The sequence below is a fragment of the Perognathus longimembris genome, chromosome 15, assembly GCF_023159225.1.
Source record: "Perognathus longimembris pacificus isolate PPM17 chromosome 15, ASM2315922v1, whole genome shotgun sequence".
NCBI classification, from domain to species: domain Eukaryota; kingdom Metazoa; phylum Chordata; class Mammalia; order Rodentia; family Heteromyidae; genus Perognathus; species Perognathus longimembris.
In genome coordinates this window covers 3,311,240-3,333,393 of record NC_063175.1, presented here as the reverse complement: position 1 = coordinate 3,333,393, position 22,154 = coordinate 3,311,240, and the positions used below count along the sequence as shown (strand labels likewise).

The 22,154-nt window shown below is 40.0% G+C and overlaps 1 protein-coding gene across 1 annotated transcript in view; it reads right to left on the bottom strand.

The window, feature by feature from the left end:
- The window catches only part of Smchd1 (structural maintenance of chromosomes flexible hinge domain containing 1), a 138,105-nt gene that overhangs the window by 54,793 nt on the left and 61,158 nt on the right, over nt 1-22,154 (bottom strand). The window contains exons 25-29 of the mRNA XM_048363666.1: nt 19,817-20,044; nt 17,472-17,620; nt 16,309-16,397; nt 15,624-15,742; nt 2,710-2,877 (exon numbers count right to left, since the gene is read on the bottom strand). Of these exons, the coding sequence (XP_048219623.1) occupies nt 2,710-2,877; nt 15,624-15,742; nt 16,309-16,397; nt 17,472-17,620; nt 19,817-20,044 (753 nt within the window). The remainder of the gene's footprint in view (nt 1-2,709; nt 2,878-15,623; nt 15,743-16,308; nt 16,398-17,471; nt 17,621-19,816; nt 20,045-22,154) is intronic.

The following is a 22,154-nucleotide window of genomic DNA, read 5'->3' as shown; positions in this document are numbered from 1 at the left end:
AGAAAAAATTGGGTGTGGTTTTTTTTTGACACATTATTGCAACCAGTTTCTGTTTTCTACACTGACTATAGACGGCAATATAAAACTAGGTTACAGACACAAAAACTTTCCTTAGCTGAACTGATGGTACTTTACTAAGACATTGCCATCTACTATCTGGCCATGTAAGCTCATTTTCCTTTATACAGTAAACAATGTAAGTTGATCTACCTATTCTTAAACTCCTATTATACATAACTGAACACCAGAATCTGCATTATTTTAAAATTAAAATACTATCAAAGTACACAAAATTGGATGACAGAGTTCTTTCAAGTGTACTATATTCTGGAAAATTGCTAGTAGATTTGATTTCCTGAAATCGGGTCTGAGAAAAACACAAGGCTTGCCTCAAACTAGAAAACTTCCTGCCTCCGCCTTCTGGGTGTTGAGATCGCAGGTGTGTACCATATCTAGCCGTAAGAAATTTTTAAATGTTCTCACAACAAAAAACTATGTGAAATAATACATGTGGTATAGTTATTACAGCCAGTCCACAATGTATGGTTATTTCAAAATATTCTGTACATGACAAATATTATTTCCTCACTTAAAAATAAGTATTTTTAAAAATTTGAAATCTAAAAAAATTAGTTAACAAATCAACAAACATCAGATTTGTCTGACACAAAATTAGCATATAAATACTTTCATAGGAAGTCATCAAAATGGATGAGTACAAAGACCTGATTCCTGGAACATGCCTTTAAAAACTAATAAAAGCGGGCTGGGGATATAGCCTAGCGGCAAGAGTGCCTGCCTCGGATACACGAGGCCCTAGGTTCGATTCCCCAGCACCACATATACAGAAAAACGGCCAGAAGCGGCGCTGTGGCTCAAGTGGCAGAGTGCTAGCCTTGAGCGGGAAGAAGCCAGGGACAGTACTCAGGCCCTGAGTCCAAGGCCCAGGACTGGCCAAAAAAAAAAAACAAAAAACAAAAAAAACTAATAAAAGCTCACACCTACAAACCAATTCAAAACAAAACCAACTTTACCAGAAAGTTCATGGACTCTTAAAGCTGATTAATCAGCAAAAAGCTCAAAGTAGAGTCGTGGCTCAGGTGGGCAAGCACCAGCCTTAAGCAAAAAAAAAAAAAAAAAAAAAAAGCCAAGCTGAACATGCAAGAGCCTGAATTCAAGTCCAGTACTGGCACCATAAACAAACAAACATACATCACTACCACCACCAACAAAAATGCCAACAGTTTTTAGGGCAGGTGAGATGGTTCATACCTGTAGTCTTAGCCATTCCAAAGGGTGAGGTTGGCTAAGAATATGGCCAAGTGGTAGAGTGCTTGCCTCGCATATATGAAACCCTGGGTTGCCTTCCACAGCACCACATGTAGAAAAAGCCAAAAGTGGCACCGTGGCTCAAGTGGTAGAGTGCTAACCTTTAGCAAAAAGAAGCCAGGGAAGTGCTCAGGCCCCGAGTCCAAGTCTCAAGACTGGCAAAAAAAAAAGTTCTAGTCCAAAGGCTGAGATTAGAGAGACTGCCATTGGAGGCCTAACTGGGCAAAAGCTTGAATCTCCATCAAATAGGTATGGTGGCAGTTGCCAGTCATCCCAATTACATAGAAATATAAATATAAGAATAGTGGTCCAGGGCTGGGAATGTGTCTGAGTGGTAAAGTGCTCGCCTCATATACATGAGGTTCGATTCCTCAGCACCACAGATATAGAAAAAGCCGGAAGTGGCGCTGTGGCTCAAGTGGTAGAGTGCTAGCCTTGAGCAAAAAGAAGCCAGGGACAGTGCTCAGGCCCTGAGTTCAAGCCCCAAGACTGGCAAAGAAAAAACAAAAAACCCAAAACAAAACAAAACAAAAGAATAATAGTCCAGGTTGACCAGGGAAAAAAGGGAAACGCTATTTAAAAAGAAACTTAAGCTAAGATGAGAATAACCATGTAAAACTGGCAAAAGTCAGTAACTGGTAAAACTAACTACCACACTCATTTGCATAGCAAATTAAATCTAATCAATTCAATAATGAAGCAGTGACTCTTGTTACTTAATACTTAAAACTTTTATTACCTAATTCTTTTGTTACTGATAAGTACAACTATTTCTTCAACAACAAAATATATCCTTTCTAATCCACTGATTACTTGAAAGTAATTAAGGGAGCAGAAGCTTCACTAAGATCTACCCTGCCCTATCCAGAGAAGTTCCCCTTCACTGTGGTAAGACTGTGTAAACTGCTTGACCACCTGAGTAGTAGAACGCTCAAGGTTAAACCTGCGCCCTCCCATCAGTAGACATATCCACCTGCATCATGTGAGCCCCACCAAATTCATGCACCAATTCTAACTAAAATGATAGGTTGGTTCAAAAAGTTGCTATAATGCATACTGTAACTCCATTGGTCACCTGCGTGTGACCTGGCATGCTCTGTAAGTGTTGTAACCTCACTGGCCACCTGCATGTTGTAAGCTTGACCATGTGGTATTTGCCTTTATAACAGAGTCTGGGCTGTGGCTCTGGCTGGCCAGCCTGCTTTTTATGGTCACAGTTCCAGCTCCAGAGACTGGGCTGCGACCCTGGCCAGTCAGTTCGCTTTTTACTTCCCCAATAAACCCATCATTTTACTTGAAAAATAAAAAAAAATTTTTTTAAAGAAAGTAATTAAGGCATACAGTATTGAATTCTTTCAGTCAAAACATGAAAACACTTACCTCTTTTAATTCTGGCCAGTCTATCAGGAGAAGTTTAGCAGGAGGTCCAGAAATTAGCTGCACTCGAATAAAGTCAGAAAACTCACGCCATGCAAAACAAAGGTCCTTATTTCCAGGAGGGCCTGGAATAAATTTTATGCCTCTTACACTTATACTTTGTGTGTTTTCCTAGTGAAGAAAAACATACCAAGAAAGACAAACTGATATTCTCTTTTGTCATTAAGTTAAAATAGTTTTGTCAGTGAGCCCTGGTAACACAGATGTTCCTACGTAACCAAATGATAAACAGATTACACTCATGTCAATAATGACATTATAAGTTTTGTTTGCAGAAGAGGAAAAATTCATTATTTTCTCCTTTCTTTTGGAAGAAACTAGAAAGCTTTGGCAACATCATTTTATTTATCTCTTCCTAACATAGGTGGGAGTGTTCCTTATTCAAAGTACTTCGGAACAGAAGTATTTCAGATTTGGGAGTTTTCTGGTTTTGGAGTACTGTTTTATAAACCTTTCCAGTTAAGCATTCCTAATTTAAAAACCGGAAATATTACAAAATGTTTACATGTCAGTGCTCAAGCTGTTGAATTCTAAGAAGCTGTTGTGGTGATTGAAGCCTATAATCCCAGCTACTTTGAAAGTAAGGATTGGGCTGGGAATATGGCCTAGTGGCAAGAGTGCTTGCCTCGTATACATGAAGCCCTGGATTTGATTCCTCAGTACCACATATATGAGGCCAGAAGTGGCGCTGTGGCTCAAGCAGTACAGTGCTAGCCTTGAGTAAAAAAGAAGCCAGGGACAGTGCTCAGACTCTGAGTTCAAGCCCCAGGACTGACAAAAAAGAAAAAAAAAAGAAAGTAAGGATAGTACCTTTCAGAGACCAGCCCAGGGAAGTGTGAAACTATCTAAAAGCCAATGAAAATCAAAAGGACCGGGGCAAGGGTTCAAATGGCAAAGCACTTACCTAATAAGTTCAATCTCCAATACTACCTCTCTCTCTCTATATATATATATATAAAAAAAATATATATATATATTATACATATATATTTTTGGATGTCAGAGCATTTGTATTACAGACATTCAATCTTTCATCCAAAAAGCCAAGCTAATGCCTACTTGATAACCACTACCATTTTGTTCTTTCCCTGTTTGCAATGTTCCTCACTAGATATTCACAAGGTTTTCAGTTATTTACACATTATGTTCATAAAAAGGGTCTTGCCTAACCACTCCACAAATGGGACACTTTTTCCCATTTCATTTATCATCTTTTCACTTACTTTTCTTATCTACTGCATGCCCCCAAACCCTGCCCAAATAAGGTGGTTCCCTCAAGATAGATACTTTTGGTTCAATGGACTGACAATTCAATCACTTATTTAAAATCATGCCCAATGTGTCATATTAATGAGAATAAATAAAATTAGTCAATAGTATTTGACATGTGATTAAATGACCTAAACCGATTCCATACTAGCACAAACACTAACGTATGGACTTTTTTTTTTTTTTGGCCAGTCCTGGGCCTTGGACTCAGGGCCTGAGCACTGAACCTGGCTTCTTTTTGCTCAAGGCTAGCACTCTGCCACTTGAGCCACAGCGCCACTTCTGGCCATTTTCTATATATGTGGTGCTGGGGAATTGAACCCAGGGCCTCATGTATACGAGGCAAGCACTCTTGCCACTAGGCCATATCCCCAGCCCGTATGGACATTTTAATTGGGGGTTCTTGACCATCCAATCACCTTAAATTCCTACCAAGTACAAAGCTACATAAAAATTTAAAAATCAGATATAAAATTCCATGTTTTATGTTCTGAAACAACTGTTTAGTAAAGCATTTTATGAAAAAAAATTGTAAATGAACAATCTTCCCATCCCAACCCACCCCCAAAATACTCAATGAAAGGGCTGAGAACATAGTTCAGGTAAGGTGCCTATATAGTGTGCATAAGGTCCTGGGGGTTGATCCTCCAGGACTAAAAAAACTCAAAACAAAATACAACAATTTCAATTTAGCCAAAACAGTATTGCTAAGCATGGTGGTAACTGTGAAAATCTCAGCACTCTGGTGGCAGAGGAGAATAACAAGTCCAAGACCAGCCTAGGTTACATGGTATTCACAGCCAGCGAGAACTATACCATAATACTCTGTTTTAAAAAAGCAAAGCTCTGAGAATATAACATTGTGGTTACATAGCACACCCAAAACCCCAAGTTTGAACCATCAGTCCTGCATGAATGCATGCATACGTGTATATATATACACCTATGCATATATCCCAGTGACATTTGGAGGAAAAAACAAATAGTCATTACTAAAACATAAAAGCTCAAAACTAAAAGCTCAAAATTATAGTGCATCCTAGTATTCATACTACATAGCAAAAATAACCAGAATGGATTCCTTTTCAAGGTCATGTTAGAAGTTGAGAGAGAGAGAGAGATGGCACTGCCACAGTAGGGAGGCACCCCAACTCGCTCCAACTGAATAGTGAGCGGGAAACTCCAGCACCCAACACCCCATCAAGAACCCAGCAAAACCAGCAGCCAGCAGTGGAGAAACTCAGGAAACAAAAAGGAGCAAAAAAAGAAGAGCCTATAACCTGCACAGAGCTGGAGAATCTCCGGGGTACCCTCCCCCGACCAGTGGACCCTGGCACGAACAGGGCCAGGCTGGGAAAGGGGACCCGGCGAAAGGCAGACCTACTGCCGAAAACCAACACCACGAAAACCCACACCACGAGTGCAGAGTTCAGACAGCAGGGCTCCACGGACCCAGGGAGAGCGCGGACCAAGACACATCGCGGCGACGGGAAGTTCCGGACCGCACTGCTGGGATCGGACGTGAGTGGCAGGGAAACCGAGCGGCACAGAAGGGGAGAGCCGGGCCACCACCTCGACATTTCGCCACACCCCAGCACTCCACCCCCAAAGGACCAATGGCGGCATGGGACACACACACAATCCAGGACCAGTGAGTCCCCCCATTGACCCCTCCCACAACAGGAGACCAGCTATCAGAGACCCAAACCCTACAAAGAAGCTAGAATTCCCTCCCTCCCCCTCCCCACCTCAAGGGAACAAAGAACCCCAAATCAGGTGGCAAGATTCCATCAGGATGTGGGAAGACACAGGAGTTAGCAGGGGAAGGGTGGAGCAGCACCAAGACAGCAGAGGAGACATAATCAGCCACAACGGCCCCGCCCCCTTCCCAACAGGGGCCCCGGACAGCAGGCATTGCAAGCCCCACCCTAGGCGCCTGGGCCTCGCAGACCCTTGATCCCACTGGGGCCCACACATACTTCCCCCCACAGTGGACTCAAGGGAGGGCGCAAACACACCCCAACAACCCGGGGCTCGCTCTGGTAGGCATAACCCGCACAGGTGGGCAGGGCCACAGTGGCAGCACCCACACAGGTGGGCGCACATCGCACAGGTGGCTGGGGCCTCAGGCAACAGCACCCGCTCTGGTAGGGGCGTCCCCACAGGAGGGCAGAGCTCTCCAGCGGCCACGCCCACTTAGTTTGGCGCATTTCGCACAAGTGGGTGGACCGCCCCTCAACAACACCGGCAATGGAGTGGTCCACACAGTAGGGCAAAATGCCTGAGAGGTGAGCTCCTCTGACCAAGATACAGAGTGGAAAAAAGAACCAAAGAAGAGATAAGCCTCCACGCCACGCTGAATCAGCGACCAGCAAACCCCCACCAGGGGCAAGCTAGGGTCAGCACAACATAGCGGCAGGACACTGTCCCGCACAGAAAGACACAGAACCTACCAACCCACAAGTGCAGTGAGGGTGAACACCCCAGCAACAACCGAGAGGGTCACGCTCACCCATTGGGAAGCAAGGTTCAACACCCAGACCCAAACCCAGAGCCAGGACACAAGGCTCCCACTGACAGACCAGCGGGAACCAGCACAAAGGCAAACCAGGGAAGCCACCCACAGATCTCCAGATGCACAAATCACAAAGAAATATAACACAGTTCATCAAAGGGCAAGCCAACTCGCCAGCTCCAAAAAGCAGCATGACTGAAGAGGAGATGGAGAATAAAAAAGCAAATGAAGCCATGTTAGCAGAAATGATGGAAAGCTTCAGATCAAAATCAGAAAACAATTCCAGGAGTTTACAGTGTAAGTCTTGAAGGACATCCAGGAAGCCAAGAAAGAAATGGAAGCAAAAATGGATACAATGCCAACCTCCGTTAAAAAAGACCTTAACATCCTGAGAAGTGAAATGCATGAAAAAATATTTAAAATACAACTCTTTAAAGGAAGAAATTTCCACGATCAGAGCTGATCTGGCAGCCATAAATAGCTCTCTGACATCCATAAACTCCACAATTGAATCCACAGCAAAAAGAATTGACCATATGGAATCCAGAATCTCTATCTTGTACCATGATGCAGCCGATAAAAATTACCACATTCCAAGAAACGGTGACGCTTCAGGGCAGACTAATCCAGGAGCTAGTGGTCAAAGACAAGAGATATAATCTGCCCATAACTGGAATAGAAGAAGGAGCCAAATACCACAGCAAAGGGCTTCAATATATCTTGAATAAAGTTATTGCAGAAAACTTCCCCAATCTCACAAGGGACCCCATCCAGGTAACTGAAGCCTATAGGACACCTGGCAGGCCAGACCCCAGAAAAGCCACCCCAATGCACATAATATTCAAGACTTCAGATCTCAAAAATAAAGAGCAAATTCTGAATGCAGCCAAAGTGAAGAAAGAAATTTACTACAATGGGAAGAGGATCTGAATAACAGCAGACCTCTCCACACAAACCTACCACTCGCGAAGAGAGTGGAAGAACACCATCCAAGTTCTACAGGCCAAGAACTGCCAACCTAGGATAAAATATCCAGCGAAGTTGGAGTTCACATTAGAGGGCAAAACCATAGCAAAGAGAGTCTAAAGGAGTAAGTGAATAAAAAATCAGCCCTACAGCGAATTCTAAGAGGGGAATCACACCCAACAGAAATCGTACAGGACACACAGACAGAAACAGAAAGAAACTACAATAGCCAGAGCCCAACAGAAAGAACAGATCACTAAAGACAAGAAAAAAAAGAAAAAGAGGAAAAAACAGCCCAACAAGAAAATGGAAGGAGAAAAAACACCCTTATCCTTGATCTCTTTTGAATATAAATGGTATAAACTCTCCAATAAAGAGGAGCAGACTGGCAGAATGGATCCGCAAACAAAAAAGTTGCCATCTGTTGTCTACAAGAGACCCACCTTACAGCAAGGGACAAAAACAGGCTCTAAATGAAAGGATGGAGCAAGATCTTTCAAGCAAATGCACCTACCAAAACGACAGGAGTAGCGATCCTGATCTCAGACAAGTTGGACTTCTCATTAAAATCAACTCAAAAAGACAAAGAAGGTCACTACATTTTAATACAAGGAAAAATCCAGAATCAAGACATCACGGTGATAAATGTATAGTCACCAAACAAAAGAGGCCCTACATATGTCAAGCAAATACTCACAGAACTACAGAACAAGATAAACCCAAACACAATCATGGTGGGAGACTTTAATACCCCACTCTCTCCAAGAGACAGATCCAACACCCAGAGGATTAGCAAGGGAGTTGAGGACCTAAGTAACACCATATCCCAATGGATCTGACAGATCTATACAGAATCTTCCACCCTACAGAGACCCAATACACCTTCTTCTCAGCAGCCCATGGATCATATTCCAAAATAGACCATGTCATAGCCCACACAAAGAACCTCAGCAAATACAAAAGTATTGACGTCATCCCATGTATTATATCTGACCACGGTGGATTAAAGATAACCCTCAATAATTCGGTTACCACAGAGGCTATACACATTCTTGGAGGCTAAACCCTACACTTTTATCCAACAATTGGGCCACAGACCAAATTAAAGATGAAATCAACAAATTCATAAGCCACAATGACAATGAAAATACTTCACAAAAAAACCTATGGGACACAGCTAAGGCAGTACTGAGGGGCAAGATCATTGCCCTCAGCACTCACGTTAAAAGAATAGAAGCAGAGCAGGTGAATAACCTCACGATGAAACTAAAACAACTGGAGAAACAAGAAATGACCGACTCTAAAATGACTAGGAGGAGAGAGATCACAAATATTAAAGAAGAGATAAATCTGATTGAAAATAGAAAGACCATCCAACAAATAAATAAGACTAAAAGCTGGTTCTTTGAGAAAATAAATCAAATTGACAGACCCCTCGCAAGACTTACAAAAAAAAAAGAAGAGAAGAGACTCATATACGTAAAATCAGGGACTCCACCAGAAAAATTACAACAAGTACACACGATATTCAAACAATCATAAGGAACTATTTCCAGAACCTCTACTCAGTAAAAAACAATATTTTTACAAAAACTGATCAATTCTTAGAGAAGTATAAACTGTCCAAACTGAATCAAGAAGAAATAAATCAACTAAATAAACCAATAACTTACGGCAAGATACAGGGGGTAATCAAGAATCTCCCAACAAAGAAAAGCCCAGGCCCAGATGGATTCACCAACGAATTCTACAAAACCTTTAGTCAGGAGCTAATACCAGTACTCCTCAAACTCTTCCGTGAAATAGAAACAGAGGGAGAAATCCCAAACTCATTCTACGAAGCTAATATCATACTCATTCCAAAACCAAGCAAAGACCCAGCAAAAAAAGAGAACTACAGACCAATATCACTAATGAACACAGAAGCAAAGATCCTCAATAAAATATTAGCTAACAGGATCCAGAAACTGATCAAGAAAATGATACATCAGGACCAAGTAGGCTTCATCCCACAGTCACAAGGATGACTCAACATCCGTAAATCAATCAATGTAATTCACCACATAAACAGAACTAAAATAAAGAATCATATTTTTATCTCAGTCGATGCCCAAAAAGCCTTTGACAAAATACAACATCCATACCTATTAAAAGCTTTGGAGAGAACAGGAATAGATGGAACATTCCTCAAAACAATAAAAGCCATATACAACAGACCAACTGCTAACATCATATTAAATGGAGAGAAACTTAAATCATTCCCCCTAAACTCAGGAACAAGACAAGGATGCCCACTCTCCTCACTTCTTTTCAACATAGTGCTGGAATCCCTAGCCATAGCAATAAGGCAAGAGGAGGACATCAAAGGGATCCACATAGGCAAGGAAGAAATCAAGTTATCCCTATTTGCAGATGATAGGATCTTATATATGAAGGACCCAAAAAACTCAGTCCCCAAACTCCTACACCTAATAAACCAATTTGGCAAAGTAGCAGGATACAAAATCAACCCACAAAAGTCAGCAGCTTTTCTGTACACCAGCAATGTACAAGCAGAAAAGGAAATTATGGAAACAATTCCATTTACAGTAGCCAAAAAAAGAATAAAGTACCTAGGGATCAACCTAACCAAGGACGTGACAGAACTATTTAATGAGAACTACAAAAATCTAATAAGGGAAATCAAAGAAGACACAAGGAGATGGAAAGACCTCCCATGCTCATGGGTAGGCAGAATCAATATAGTGAAAATGGCCATATTGCCCAAATTGTTATACAAATTCAATGCAATCCCTATCAAAATCCCAGTTACATTCTTCACTGAAATAGAGAAAGCAATCCATAAATTCATATGGAACAGCAAAAGACCTAGAATAGCCAAAGCAATTCTAGGCAAAAAAAGCAGTGCAGGAGGTATCACAATACCAGACTTCAAGCTCTACTACAGGGCCATCATAACAAAAACAACCTGATTTTGGCATAAAAACAGACCTGAAGACCAATGGAATAGAATAGAAGACCCAAAAATAAAGCCACATTCTTACAGTCAGCTAATATTCGACAAAGGAGCTAAAGACATACAGTGGAATAAACATAGCCTCTTCAACTACTGGTGCTGGGAGAACTGGGCAGCCATATGCAGAAAACTCAAAGTAGACCCAAGCCTATCACCATGCACCAAGATCAACTCAAAATGGATCAAGGACCTCAATATCAGACCTGAATCCTTGAAACTACTGAAGGACAGAGTAGGAAAGACGCTAGAACTTATAGGCACAGGAAGGAACTTCCTGAATAGAGTCCCAGGGGCACAACAAATAGGGGAGAGACTCGACAAATGAGACTACTACAAATTAAAAAGTTTCTGCACAGCTAAGGACATGCCACCAAACTAGAAAGACAGCCAACCATATGGGAAAGGATCTTTACCAGCACAGCAACAGACAAAAGCCTATTATCTGTCATCTACAGAGAACACAAAAAACTAAGCCCCTCCAAGCCCAATAAACCAATTAGGAAATGGGCAAAGGAACTAAAGAGAGACTTCACAAGAGAAGAGATAAAAATGGCAAAGAAACATGAGGAAGTGTTCAACATCCCTGGCAGTAAAGGAAATGCAAATAAAAACAACCCTGAGGGGCTGGGGATATGGCCTAGTGGCAAGAGAGCTTGCCTCCTATACATGAGGCCCTGGGTTCGATTCCCCAGCACCACATATACAGAAAATGGCCAGAGGGGGCGCTGTGGCTCAAGTGGCAGAGTGCTAGCCTTGAGCAAAAGGAAGCCAGGGACAGTGCTCAGGCCCTGAGTCCAAGGCCCAGGACTGGCCAAAAAAATCCAAAAAACAACAACCCTGAGATACCACCTCACTCCAGTTAGAATGGCCTATACTCTGAACTCAGGCAACAGCAAATGCTGGAGGGGGTGCGGGGAAAGAGTCCCTTCTCCATTGTTGGTGGGAGTGCAAATTAGTACAACCACTTTGGAGAACAGTATGGAGGTTTCTCTAAAAGCTCAACATAGACCTACCCTATGACCCAGCCAAACCACTTCTAGGCATCCATATATCCTGAACAGCAGGTCCCAAAATATCAAAAAGACATTTGTACTTCCATGTTTATCACTGCACAATTCACAATGGCCAAAATGTGGAAACAACCCAGATGCCCCTCCACAGATGAATGGATCAAAAAAAAAAATGGTACCTATACACAATGGAATACTACATAGCGATTAGAAATGTTTAAACAGGGCGTAAGATATCACAAGAAATGTACACACTGCCCTACTATGTAACTGTACCCTTTTTGCACAACACCTTGTCAAAAAAATTTGAGTTCAATTAATAAATTAAATAAAAAAACAAAAAGTAAAAAAAAATGTCGAAATATTGTTATTTGCAAGGAAATGGTCAGAACTTGAACAAATAATGTTGAGCGAGACAAGCCTAGAACACAGAAAACAAAGGGGCATGATCTCCCTGATATATGACTGTTAAGATGGGGTGACAGAGAGACAGTAGAGACCAGGTCTGTGAAACCAAAAACCTATTGTCAAATGGTATTTCCCACAGGACTGGGTCAGCGACCCAACATTATGTAACTAAAACCAAACAACTACTCAACATATAAAGGTAAAAAATTGACCTCTCAGTGGAATACAATAGTTCAAAAGCTATGTATGTATGTTCATATAAGACTATTGTCGACTTATTGTCTAATATTGACCTTACATTTAAAGCCCTATGGGAATTTTCTTGGGCGTAGGCCACGTGGCTACTGTATATGTTCTTGGTACATTGTGTATTTTATATATGTCTACCTGACCCAGGGAAGAGAAAGAAAAATAGGGTATAAGATGTCACAAGAAATGTACACACTTCCCTACTATGTAACTGTACCCTTTTTGCACAACATCTTGTCAAAAAATGTAATTAAAAAATAAATTACAAAAAAGAAGCTGCTCTCGCATTATTTCAAACCTTGAAAATAAAATTGCATGAAATTTGGTAAAAATTTCATTGAAATTTTAAAATTAAATTTGCCAATTATGATAATTATCTCTGTACAAATATTTGTATAAACTAGTACAAACAATTAAATGGGAAATTCCAAAAGTAAATCAAGGCAGTATCCAGTTTTTGGAAAATGATAGGATGAAAGAAGCTTATTTAGTTGGAATGTTAAGAGCTATGGGGAAAAAAAACTGTGAGATTATACTGAAGTAGCATATTACAGGGTATTGCTGGCCATACTAAGATAAGATTTTAAATGTGGTAGTATATAAAATGCTGATACATTTTAGGCGAGCATAAGGTAGGTACTGAAAACTGACTACTACATTTAGTCAGATGGAATAGAGAATAACATAATCAGCGTGCTTTTCTAGAGAATGTCAGAAAGAAATGTGAAAACAGTATACACAATTCCAAGAAGTTCTACTATAAAATAGAAAATGCTGGCTATAAAAGCAGGAAGCAACAAACAGGCAAGAATATATGGATGCTGCTTTTTCCAATGAGGGTTTGTTTTTTAATGATGAGAAATACAGAAAGACAGGTTAATTTAAGTTCCATAGGTTAGAGAGGGTAGGAGTCTGTACATAGAGTGACAAGAAGTAGGGATTGTTTACCCATGACAGGAGCACATTTATCTTCTTATTTTACTTACAGATAGTGTAAGAGTTAAACAATGGAAGAACTTAAATGTCAAAACCAGCAGATCTTAATAACTGCACAAACAAAATATAATTAAAACTTCTTCAGTAAGGCTTCAATATAATAAAAATGATGTCTTGAAAATTTGCATCAGTAGCAATAATGTAAGTAGAACGAGGAACAAGGAAGCTATTTTTGTGGTTAAGGGGTACAATAGTCATAAAAAGCACAGTGATGGCTCAGCCTGTAATCTTTAGTTATTCAGGAGGCTGAGCTGAGATCCAAAGGTCCAGGTTTGAAGCCAGCCAAGGCAGGAATGTCCATGAGACTCTATCCCAATTATCCACCAAAAAGCCCAAAAGAGGAGGGAGCTGTGGCTCAACTGGTAGAGCCTTAAGCACAAAAGTTTGGCTATAGTGCCCAAGCTCTAAGTTCAAGCCCTAGGAATGGTCTAAATGAATTGAATTTCCTTCAGAACTGGAAGAATGCTCACACCCATACCTACCTGGCAGGTTCCTTGCAAACCCAATTCTAGTATGTACCTTGTCCTAAAGCTGGCTCTGATCTCTCAGGATTTTCTTTATTTCTTTTCTTCTTCCCTTCCTCCCCCTTCCTCCCTCATTACTTCCTTCCCTATTTCTTTCTGCCTGTATCCAGGACTGAACTGAAAAGTCACCTGCTCTCATCAGACTTTTTCACTCAAATTTCCAATGTATCTTTTTTGCTTGTTAATTGTAGATGCAGTCTCTCAGACTTCTGTCTGGGAATTAGCTTCGATCCTCAGTAGTCAGGATTGTACAGGTGAGCCACCAGTGCTCAGCGTGTTTCTTTGTTTCAAACTACAAGAATTATACCAAGAGTATGCTACCCAACACTTACAATCTTAGCACTGGTGAGGCCATTTGGCAAGAGGATTTGAGAGGCAGGCTTGGCACATAATAAGATCTTGTCTCATTCAAAAGAAAAAATACCCCCATTCCTCAACTACAATTTTGATTTTTCAAGCTAACCTCAATTGCACCTATAAACTTGGTTTTCTCTTCAAAAACCTGTATAATTTAGGACATGAGCACCAAGAAATATCAGTAGCTACTTGAAAAGTTATATCTAAACACACACATCCCAAAGTATTTCTGGGGAATTAATATAGAATTTACACTTTTCTCCGAAATGATATGCTAATAGCTAAACACAGACTGGGCGCCTGGGGCTCATGCCTGTAATCCTAGCTACTCAGGAAGCTGAGATCTCTCATGGCTCAAAGCCAGCTTAGACAGGAAAGGCTGTGAGACTCTTATTAAGCACCAGAAAACCATTAAGTGGCACTGTGGCTCAAGTAGTAGACCAGTAGCCTTGAGCTGAAGAGCTCAGGGACAGTGTCTAGGCCAAGAGTTCAAGTCCTATGGCCGACCAAAACAAAACAAAAAAAAGCTAAGCATCAGTGGCTCTCATGCTTTTAATCCTAGCTACTAAGGAGACTTGAGAACTAGAAGCCAGCTTGGGCTGAAAAGTCTGACAGAAAGCATCTCTAAAATAACGGGCAAAAAGCTGGGCTGAAGGTATCTCTGAAGTGGAAGAGTGCTAGCTGAGTAAGGAAGCTGAATAAACTTAAGTTCCAATGCTTGGAACCGCTCCTCACCCTACCCCAAAAAAGAGCTATGTGAAGGGAACTGTTAAAGCTGTATGCTGGGAACACAAATTATCCATGTTATTCTGTTTATTTCTGCACATCTATAAAAGTGCTTTATTATGACAATGGTGGGAATTATTGAACCCAGGATCTCATTTATACCAGGCAAGTGCTTTGCCACTAAGAACTCATAAAAGACATTAAAGTTTCCATTGTAAAATTTTAATGTCTTTTATGAGTTCTCAGACCAAAAAGCAAAGGTCAGGAAGTGGTGCTGTGTCTGAAGTAGTAGAGTGCTAGCCTTGAGCAAAATTGCTCAGGGACAGTGCCCAGGACCTGAGTTCAAGCCCCAGGACCTGCACATTAAAAAAAAAAACAACAACCCATAATTATCAATAATTAACTATCAGTTATTATCAGGCTGGCAATGTGGCTTAGTGGTAGAGTGCTTGCCTAGCATGCATAAAGCCCTAGGTTGGATTCCTTAGTACCGCATAAACAGAAAAGGCCAGAACTGACACTGTGGCTCAAGAGGTAGACTGCTAGCCTTGAGCAAAGGAAGCTCAGGGAGAGTACCCCGCCAGACCCTGAGTTCAAGCCCCAGGACGGGCAAAAAAAGAAAAAACAATCAATGAGACTAGTATACAGACCAAGTGGTAAGAATGCTTGCCTAGCCCTAAATTTAATCACCACAAGAAAACTAGCTTAAAAACCAGTCAAACCAGCTTAAAAAATAAAGCCATACTTTTATTTAAATTCCCCCCTCCTGCAACTCTTTTAATATAGAACAATAAACCAAATGCTATAGAAAAAAGTCATACCTGCAAAGTAGTTGTCAAATTTGAGCTATCAAGTCCAACCCCAGCAACTGATAAGGCAGACAAAGAACTTGGTGAAAATGCTGGTACCTGATTTCCATACTGATCTGTAATGATTATAACTACAAAGGAAAAAAAAATTTTAACGTATTTTTAAAGACACAACAAACATTGAAAATATACTTAAAAACTTGAATCTTTTTTTACATAAATAATTTTTATACAAAATAACTATACACAAATCTATACCAGAATATTTATTAAATCAGATTATCATTTTTCTGGGGGAAGACAATGTGTAAGGGACCCAGGGCCTCACCAGTAAACTATACATTTTTTAACCAGATGTTTGTTTTTTCAGTTGGTCGTGGGGCTTGAACTCTGAGCCTCAGTGCTTGAGCCACAGTGACCCACTGCTGGTTTTCTGGTGGTTAATTGGAGGTTAGAGTCTCATGGGCTTTCCTGCACAGGCTGGCTTTGAACCGTGATCCTCAGATCTCAGCCTCCTAAGCAGCTAGGATTACATGTGCAAACCCCTGGCCCCTGGCTCAGGACAGTTTTAAAACCTATTTTTGCCAAACTGATTTTTGAAGGTATTGCCAAAAGCCTGCCTGCCTTTCAGATTCTGTGTACCAAAAAAAAGAGGGTCATGTAAGCAAATACCACAAAAAAAATGGATCATACTAACCTACTTCTCCTTGAAGCTCTTGGCCCATCTGCACTGTTTTTCCTCCTTTTAACTCACATTTTAAATGTTTTGGGTCATCAGGAAGTGGTCTGAAAATTATATAGGTAAACAGCTTTAGTTAAATTATACCACTAATTGTAGAGAGTAAAGCTGATTCCATTTGCCATAGAGATACTATCGAACATTCTAAAACTTAAATACAATGACATCTCTCATCAATTTATGGAAAAGACATGTAAAGTCACTTTATTTATCTTAGGTTAAAAGGAAAGTATGACAAAACAGTACTAAGAAAATAAATGAGTAAAAATAACTAAGAAAGTTGGTTATGTTCAGTGAGTGACACATGCAAAATTACTATCTCAAGTACACAGCTTGGGAAAAGTATGTGTTAGGAATAGGATGGAAAAGCATATAGCAAATAGAGTGCAGGAGGTTATTGGAAAAGAGCTTAGAAAGATAGGCTAAGGAAGAAGATGAAGATTTACATATTTACGTAAGTCTTTCTCTTTTCTAGGAGTTCTGTGTATTCTAACTGGACTTAGATTTGAAAGCCCTCACTAGCCAATCACAGAATTTTTCCTTCTAAACACATTACCAGTCCCACTGTATCTTTGTTACTTGTCATGTTACAGTTGTTCTGATGTCATTTTTTTCTTTTCTTTTGCCAGTACTGGGGCTTGGACTCAGGGCCTGAGCACTATCCCTGACTTCTTTTTGCTCAAGGCTAGCACTCTGCCACTTGAGCTTCAGCGCCACTTCTGGCCATTTTCTATATATGTGGTGCTTAGGAATGGAACCCGAGGCTTCATGTATACGAAATAAGCACTCTTGCCACTAGGCCATATTCCCAGTCCCTGATGTTACTTTTAATGAGAAGACTTTAATGAAAAATTTAGTTCTTTTAATTATGAGAAGGATACTTCTAATCACTATCTGAATGAATACATAAAGCTTTACTATCACAGTGAAGACAAATGGCTATATTTCAGAGAAACTGCAGCATTTTCTATATTAGAAATAACTTTCACCCAGTACTATCAGAGAAGGAAAGGAGGTATGGAGAGAAAAAGCAAACCTTCATATGTGCATGTACACTGGAGGTGTATTTGATACTATATGGTGAATTTTAAAACATTTCAAAATTTACCAAGTTTACAAACCTTACTGTAAATGCACTTTCCAAAGATACATGATCATCTTGGAATGAGACCTGGCAGTAGCGCTTATCTTTTATAGATGTTGGTACTTGTACATCAGGAAGTAGACCCTGTAGTAAGTTTTCTTTGTTAATCTCAGGAGTCCAATTAACCTAGGAGAAAACGACGTATTTAAGAATCAACATTTAAAGTCCTAGGCGAATTTTCTTGGGCGTAGGCCACGTGGCTACTGTATATGTTCTTGGTACATTGTGTATTGTATATGTGTCTACCTGACCTAGGGAAGTGAAAGAAAAACAGGGTGTAAGATATCACAAGAAATGTACACACTGCCCTACTATGTAACTGTACCCTTTTTGCATAACACCTTGTCATAAAATTTTTGTTTAATTAATAAATTACAAAAAAAGAATCAACATAAAGCTAAGCCTAATGAACTTTCCATTGTAATTTATCTTACTGAAAATACTTAAAGCTAAATTATAATCCATTCTCCTATCACCAAAGAAAATAAGTCCCTTTATGATCAGAAATGATGGTGGTTCAAATATAACAATGACAAAAAACTCTTTATCTTTGCTATTACCATATTCTTTAATGCAATAAACTTGGGTCATTTCTTTAGAGCCTTTCCCACAAGATGATTACTGTAGTCATAGTTTTAGGCCAGCTAGGTGTGGCATTATCTACAATCTCAGATAAAATGTACTACTGTAACATGTTAATGAATCTGAGTCTTGACCAAGATGTTGTCTCAAAAAAAGATTATGCAATCAATTCTGAGAAATATGTGTAGAGATTTTGCAAGTCATCATTGTGGACTTTTTTTTTTTTTTTGCCAATCCTGGAGTTGGAACTCAGGGCCTAGTTACTGTCCCTGAGCTTCTTTAGCTCAAGGCTGGCTTTCTACCACATGAGCCACCGCCTCACTTCCAGCTTTTTCTGTGTATGTGGTACAGGGCTTCATGCATGCTAGGCGAGCACTTTACCACTAAGCCAGATTCCCAGTTCCCCAAGAGGACTTTGAAAGAAGATTTCAATCAACCATAAAGGCAATGCTACAAAGTTACTTAATAGTTTTTATTTAATTTTCTGTTCAGTTTGATATTAACTATGTAGATTCAATCCTAGTAAGGCCTAAATGTTACCTTTGCATGAAGACCAACAAAACTTGTTTTCTAAGGAACATACTATTAGAGAGTGGTATACCAATTTCAAATGAACAAAGAACTACTGCCAACTTTATTTCGATCTGCTTTTAATACTTTCCTGTCTTCAGAATACAAATACATTACTTGGCAAACTGATCATCTTAATTGTGACCTCAATGACATATCTAATCAAGAAGTACAAAACCAAGTAAAATACCAAAGTTGGAAATTTTCCTTACAAATCAAAACCACTTTTTTTTTTTTTGGCCAGTCCTGGGCCTTGGACTCAGGGCCTGAGCACTGTCCCTGGCTTCTTTCCGCTCAAGGCTAGCACTCTGCCACTTGAGCCACAGCGCCGCTTCTGGCCGTTTTCTGTATATGTGGTGCTGGGGAATCGAACCTAGGGCCTCGTGTATCCGAGGCAGGCACTCTTGCCACTAGGCTATATCCCCAGCCCCCAAAACCACTTTTCTTAAGTACAAATTTGTCATATGTGAATCATCTATGTTTGAATCTAGTCTATTTTTTATTTAAAAAAAAATTTTTTTTTTTGGCCAGTCCTGGGGCTTGGATTCAGGACCTGAGCACTGTCCCTGGCTTCTTTTTTGCTCAAGGCTAACACTCTGCCACTTGAGCCACAGCGCCACTTCTGGACATTTTCTGTATGTATGGTGCTGGGGAATCGAACCCAGGGCCTCATGTATATGAGGCAGGCACTCTTGCCACTAGGCCATATCCCCAGCCCAACATCTAGTCTATTTTTTAAATGCTCTTAGTTAACCTGAATTATTAACACAAAATTTCATTTCATCATTTCATTTCATTTTGTTTTTGGTACCACTGTTGGGGTTTGAACTTGGAGCTTTATATTCTCACTTGGTTCTTTTGCTACAACTCAAGCCATATCTCTACTTCTAGAATTTTAAATAATAGCATTTATCTATAAAGGTTCTTAGAGGGCGGGCACCATTGGTACATACCTGTAATCTCTAACTGTTCAGGAGACTGAAATCTGAGGATGGTGGTTCAAATTACTGGTGGAAAAAATTGTGAGACTCTTAGCTCCAATTAATCACAAAAAGCTGGAAGAGGAACTGTGGCTCAAGTGGTAGAGTGCTATCATTGAGCACAAAAACTCAGTCTTCCAAACAAAAATGATAAATTTCTTTACACAAAGAAATAATCTAAGACACTTACCTTAACTTTTTCTGCTAAAGTCGCTGTTATATTTATTTCTCTTCCTCCTTCATCATACATTTGAAAAATAAGATTACGCATAGTATCACCTGCTATCCAATTAACCTCATCTTGATGTTTGATCTGAATTGCCTTTTGTCCCTCTATACTGAATATCTGTAGTTGTGCAACATGGCTACTGGGAAGCAATTTAATAGTTTTTTCCACTGGTAACACACCTTTACAACTCTAGGAAAAAAGAAAAACATACTGAGTGACAAAGACTGAGTGACATTGGTATTAAATTTGTATTTCCTTCTTAAATTTATAAGGAATCCATTATTACTGCTGAAGAATCTAGTTCCATTATTATGATGATGGATCACCTGATACTGCTACATTTGCAGGCTTTCTTATTAACAGATAATTATACTAGCAAAAATTATACATTTTATATCATTAGATTTTGTGGGGTTTTTTGTTTTGGTTTTGTTTTTGTTTTTGCCAGTCCTGAGGCTTTCTGAACTCAGGGCCTGAGCACTGTCCCTGGCTTCTTTTTGCTCAACACTAGCACTCTACCACTAGAGCCACGGGGTCACTTCTAGCCTTTTCTGTATATGTGGTGCTGAAGACTCGAGCCCAGGACTTCATGCATGCTAGGCGAGCACCCTACCACTAGGCCACATTTCCAGCCCTATATCATCAGATTTAATGGTATTAGTTATATTCTTAAATCAGTGAAATTTATTTGGACCAAAAGGATTCCTTCCCATTGTCTGAATGTATTTAAAACTATTGCTTGTCACTAGGGGCTCAGTCTATAATTCCAGCTACTCAGGAGGCTGAGATCTGAAAACTGCATTTCAAAGTCAACCTGAGCATAAAAGTTCATGAGACTATCACCTATCAGACAGCCAAAAGTAGAGCTATAACTCAAGTGGTAGAGTTCCAGCCTTGAATGAAAAAGCCACATGAGATCAAAAGGCTCTGAGTTCAAGCTTCAGTACCTGCACAAAAACAACTTTAAAAAAATATTTTCCCTACGGTACAAAAGAAACACATACTATTTTAAGATTATCAGGAGCTAGGGAGGTATCTCAATGGAAGAATATTTGCCTCGCATGTTCAAGGATCTTGATTTGATTCCCAGCACAGGAAAAAAAGTAAATTATTAAATATGAGCCAGGCACAGTGGAACATAATTGTGACCCTCGCTACTTAGGATTGTGGTCTGAGCTAGCCTGGGCAAAAGACAAGAAACGTTAATGGAAAAACAAGCAAAACCTGGCCATGTGCTGGAGGCTGTTTTTTCACCCACATCCTGGAGCCCAGCCAGGAGATGAGGGGGCTGTTCACCCAGCTCCGAGGCCTACAAGTGAAATAAGCCATCCTTTGATGCAGATGCATGGCTCAATAGAGAGCCTGGAGGGCCCAGCTTGGGGAAATACATAGGTATTCCATTGTTTAATCCCTAGAGAGCTTTACTCCACTGCTGTGTTTATATATAATGCTTTGCTGAGCTTTGGTCTCCACCAACAGGTGACCTTAGTCTTTAAAAGCTTGCTGAGAAACAAAAAACTTCTTTTCAAATGGTATTTCCACAGGTTTGGGTCAGAGACCTTACATTATGTATAAGCAAAAACAACTCCAAGAGAAGGACACAGGAGGATTCTATTGTTGATGTTACATTTAAAGTTCTAGGTGAATTTCCTTTGGCGTATGCTACGTGGTTACTGTATATGATTATGATTTTGGTACGCTAGGTATTGTATATATGCCTACCTAATCTAGGGAAGGGAAAGAAAAACAAGGGTGTAAGATATCACAAGAAATATACTCACTGCCTTATGTAACTTTTGCACAACACCTTGTCAACAAAATTTAGTTAATTAAAAAAAAAAAAAGCTTGATGCAAGCTCAGTTCTGGTGGCAGGTTTTTGTAATTGGTCTGCATATTATAGACAGCTAGTGTCCTAATAAAGACTCCAAATTTGGAAAAAGAAAAACAAGCAAAACAGTCTGGAGGTGTGGCTTAAGAATACCTGCCTAGCAAGCAGGAAGCTTTAAGTTCAAACCCAAGTACAACCAATGAAACAGAAATTGAGTCCTTTTAGACAGGTGTGGCACTGCACACAACAGTACTCAGAATCCTCAGGCTCAAATTCAGAGCTAGCTTATACACAAAATAAGACTGTCATAAAGAAAAAACAAAAACTCCAGGAAATGGAAACAAGAAAAAGAAAAAGCAAAACCCCTTTATACAAAACACTAATAAAATAGCATGTATTTACAAAATACTAGATACACACAAGTCAAAGTTCATATATACTTCAGGGGAGAGTAGGGATATTTACCAAAT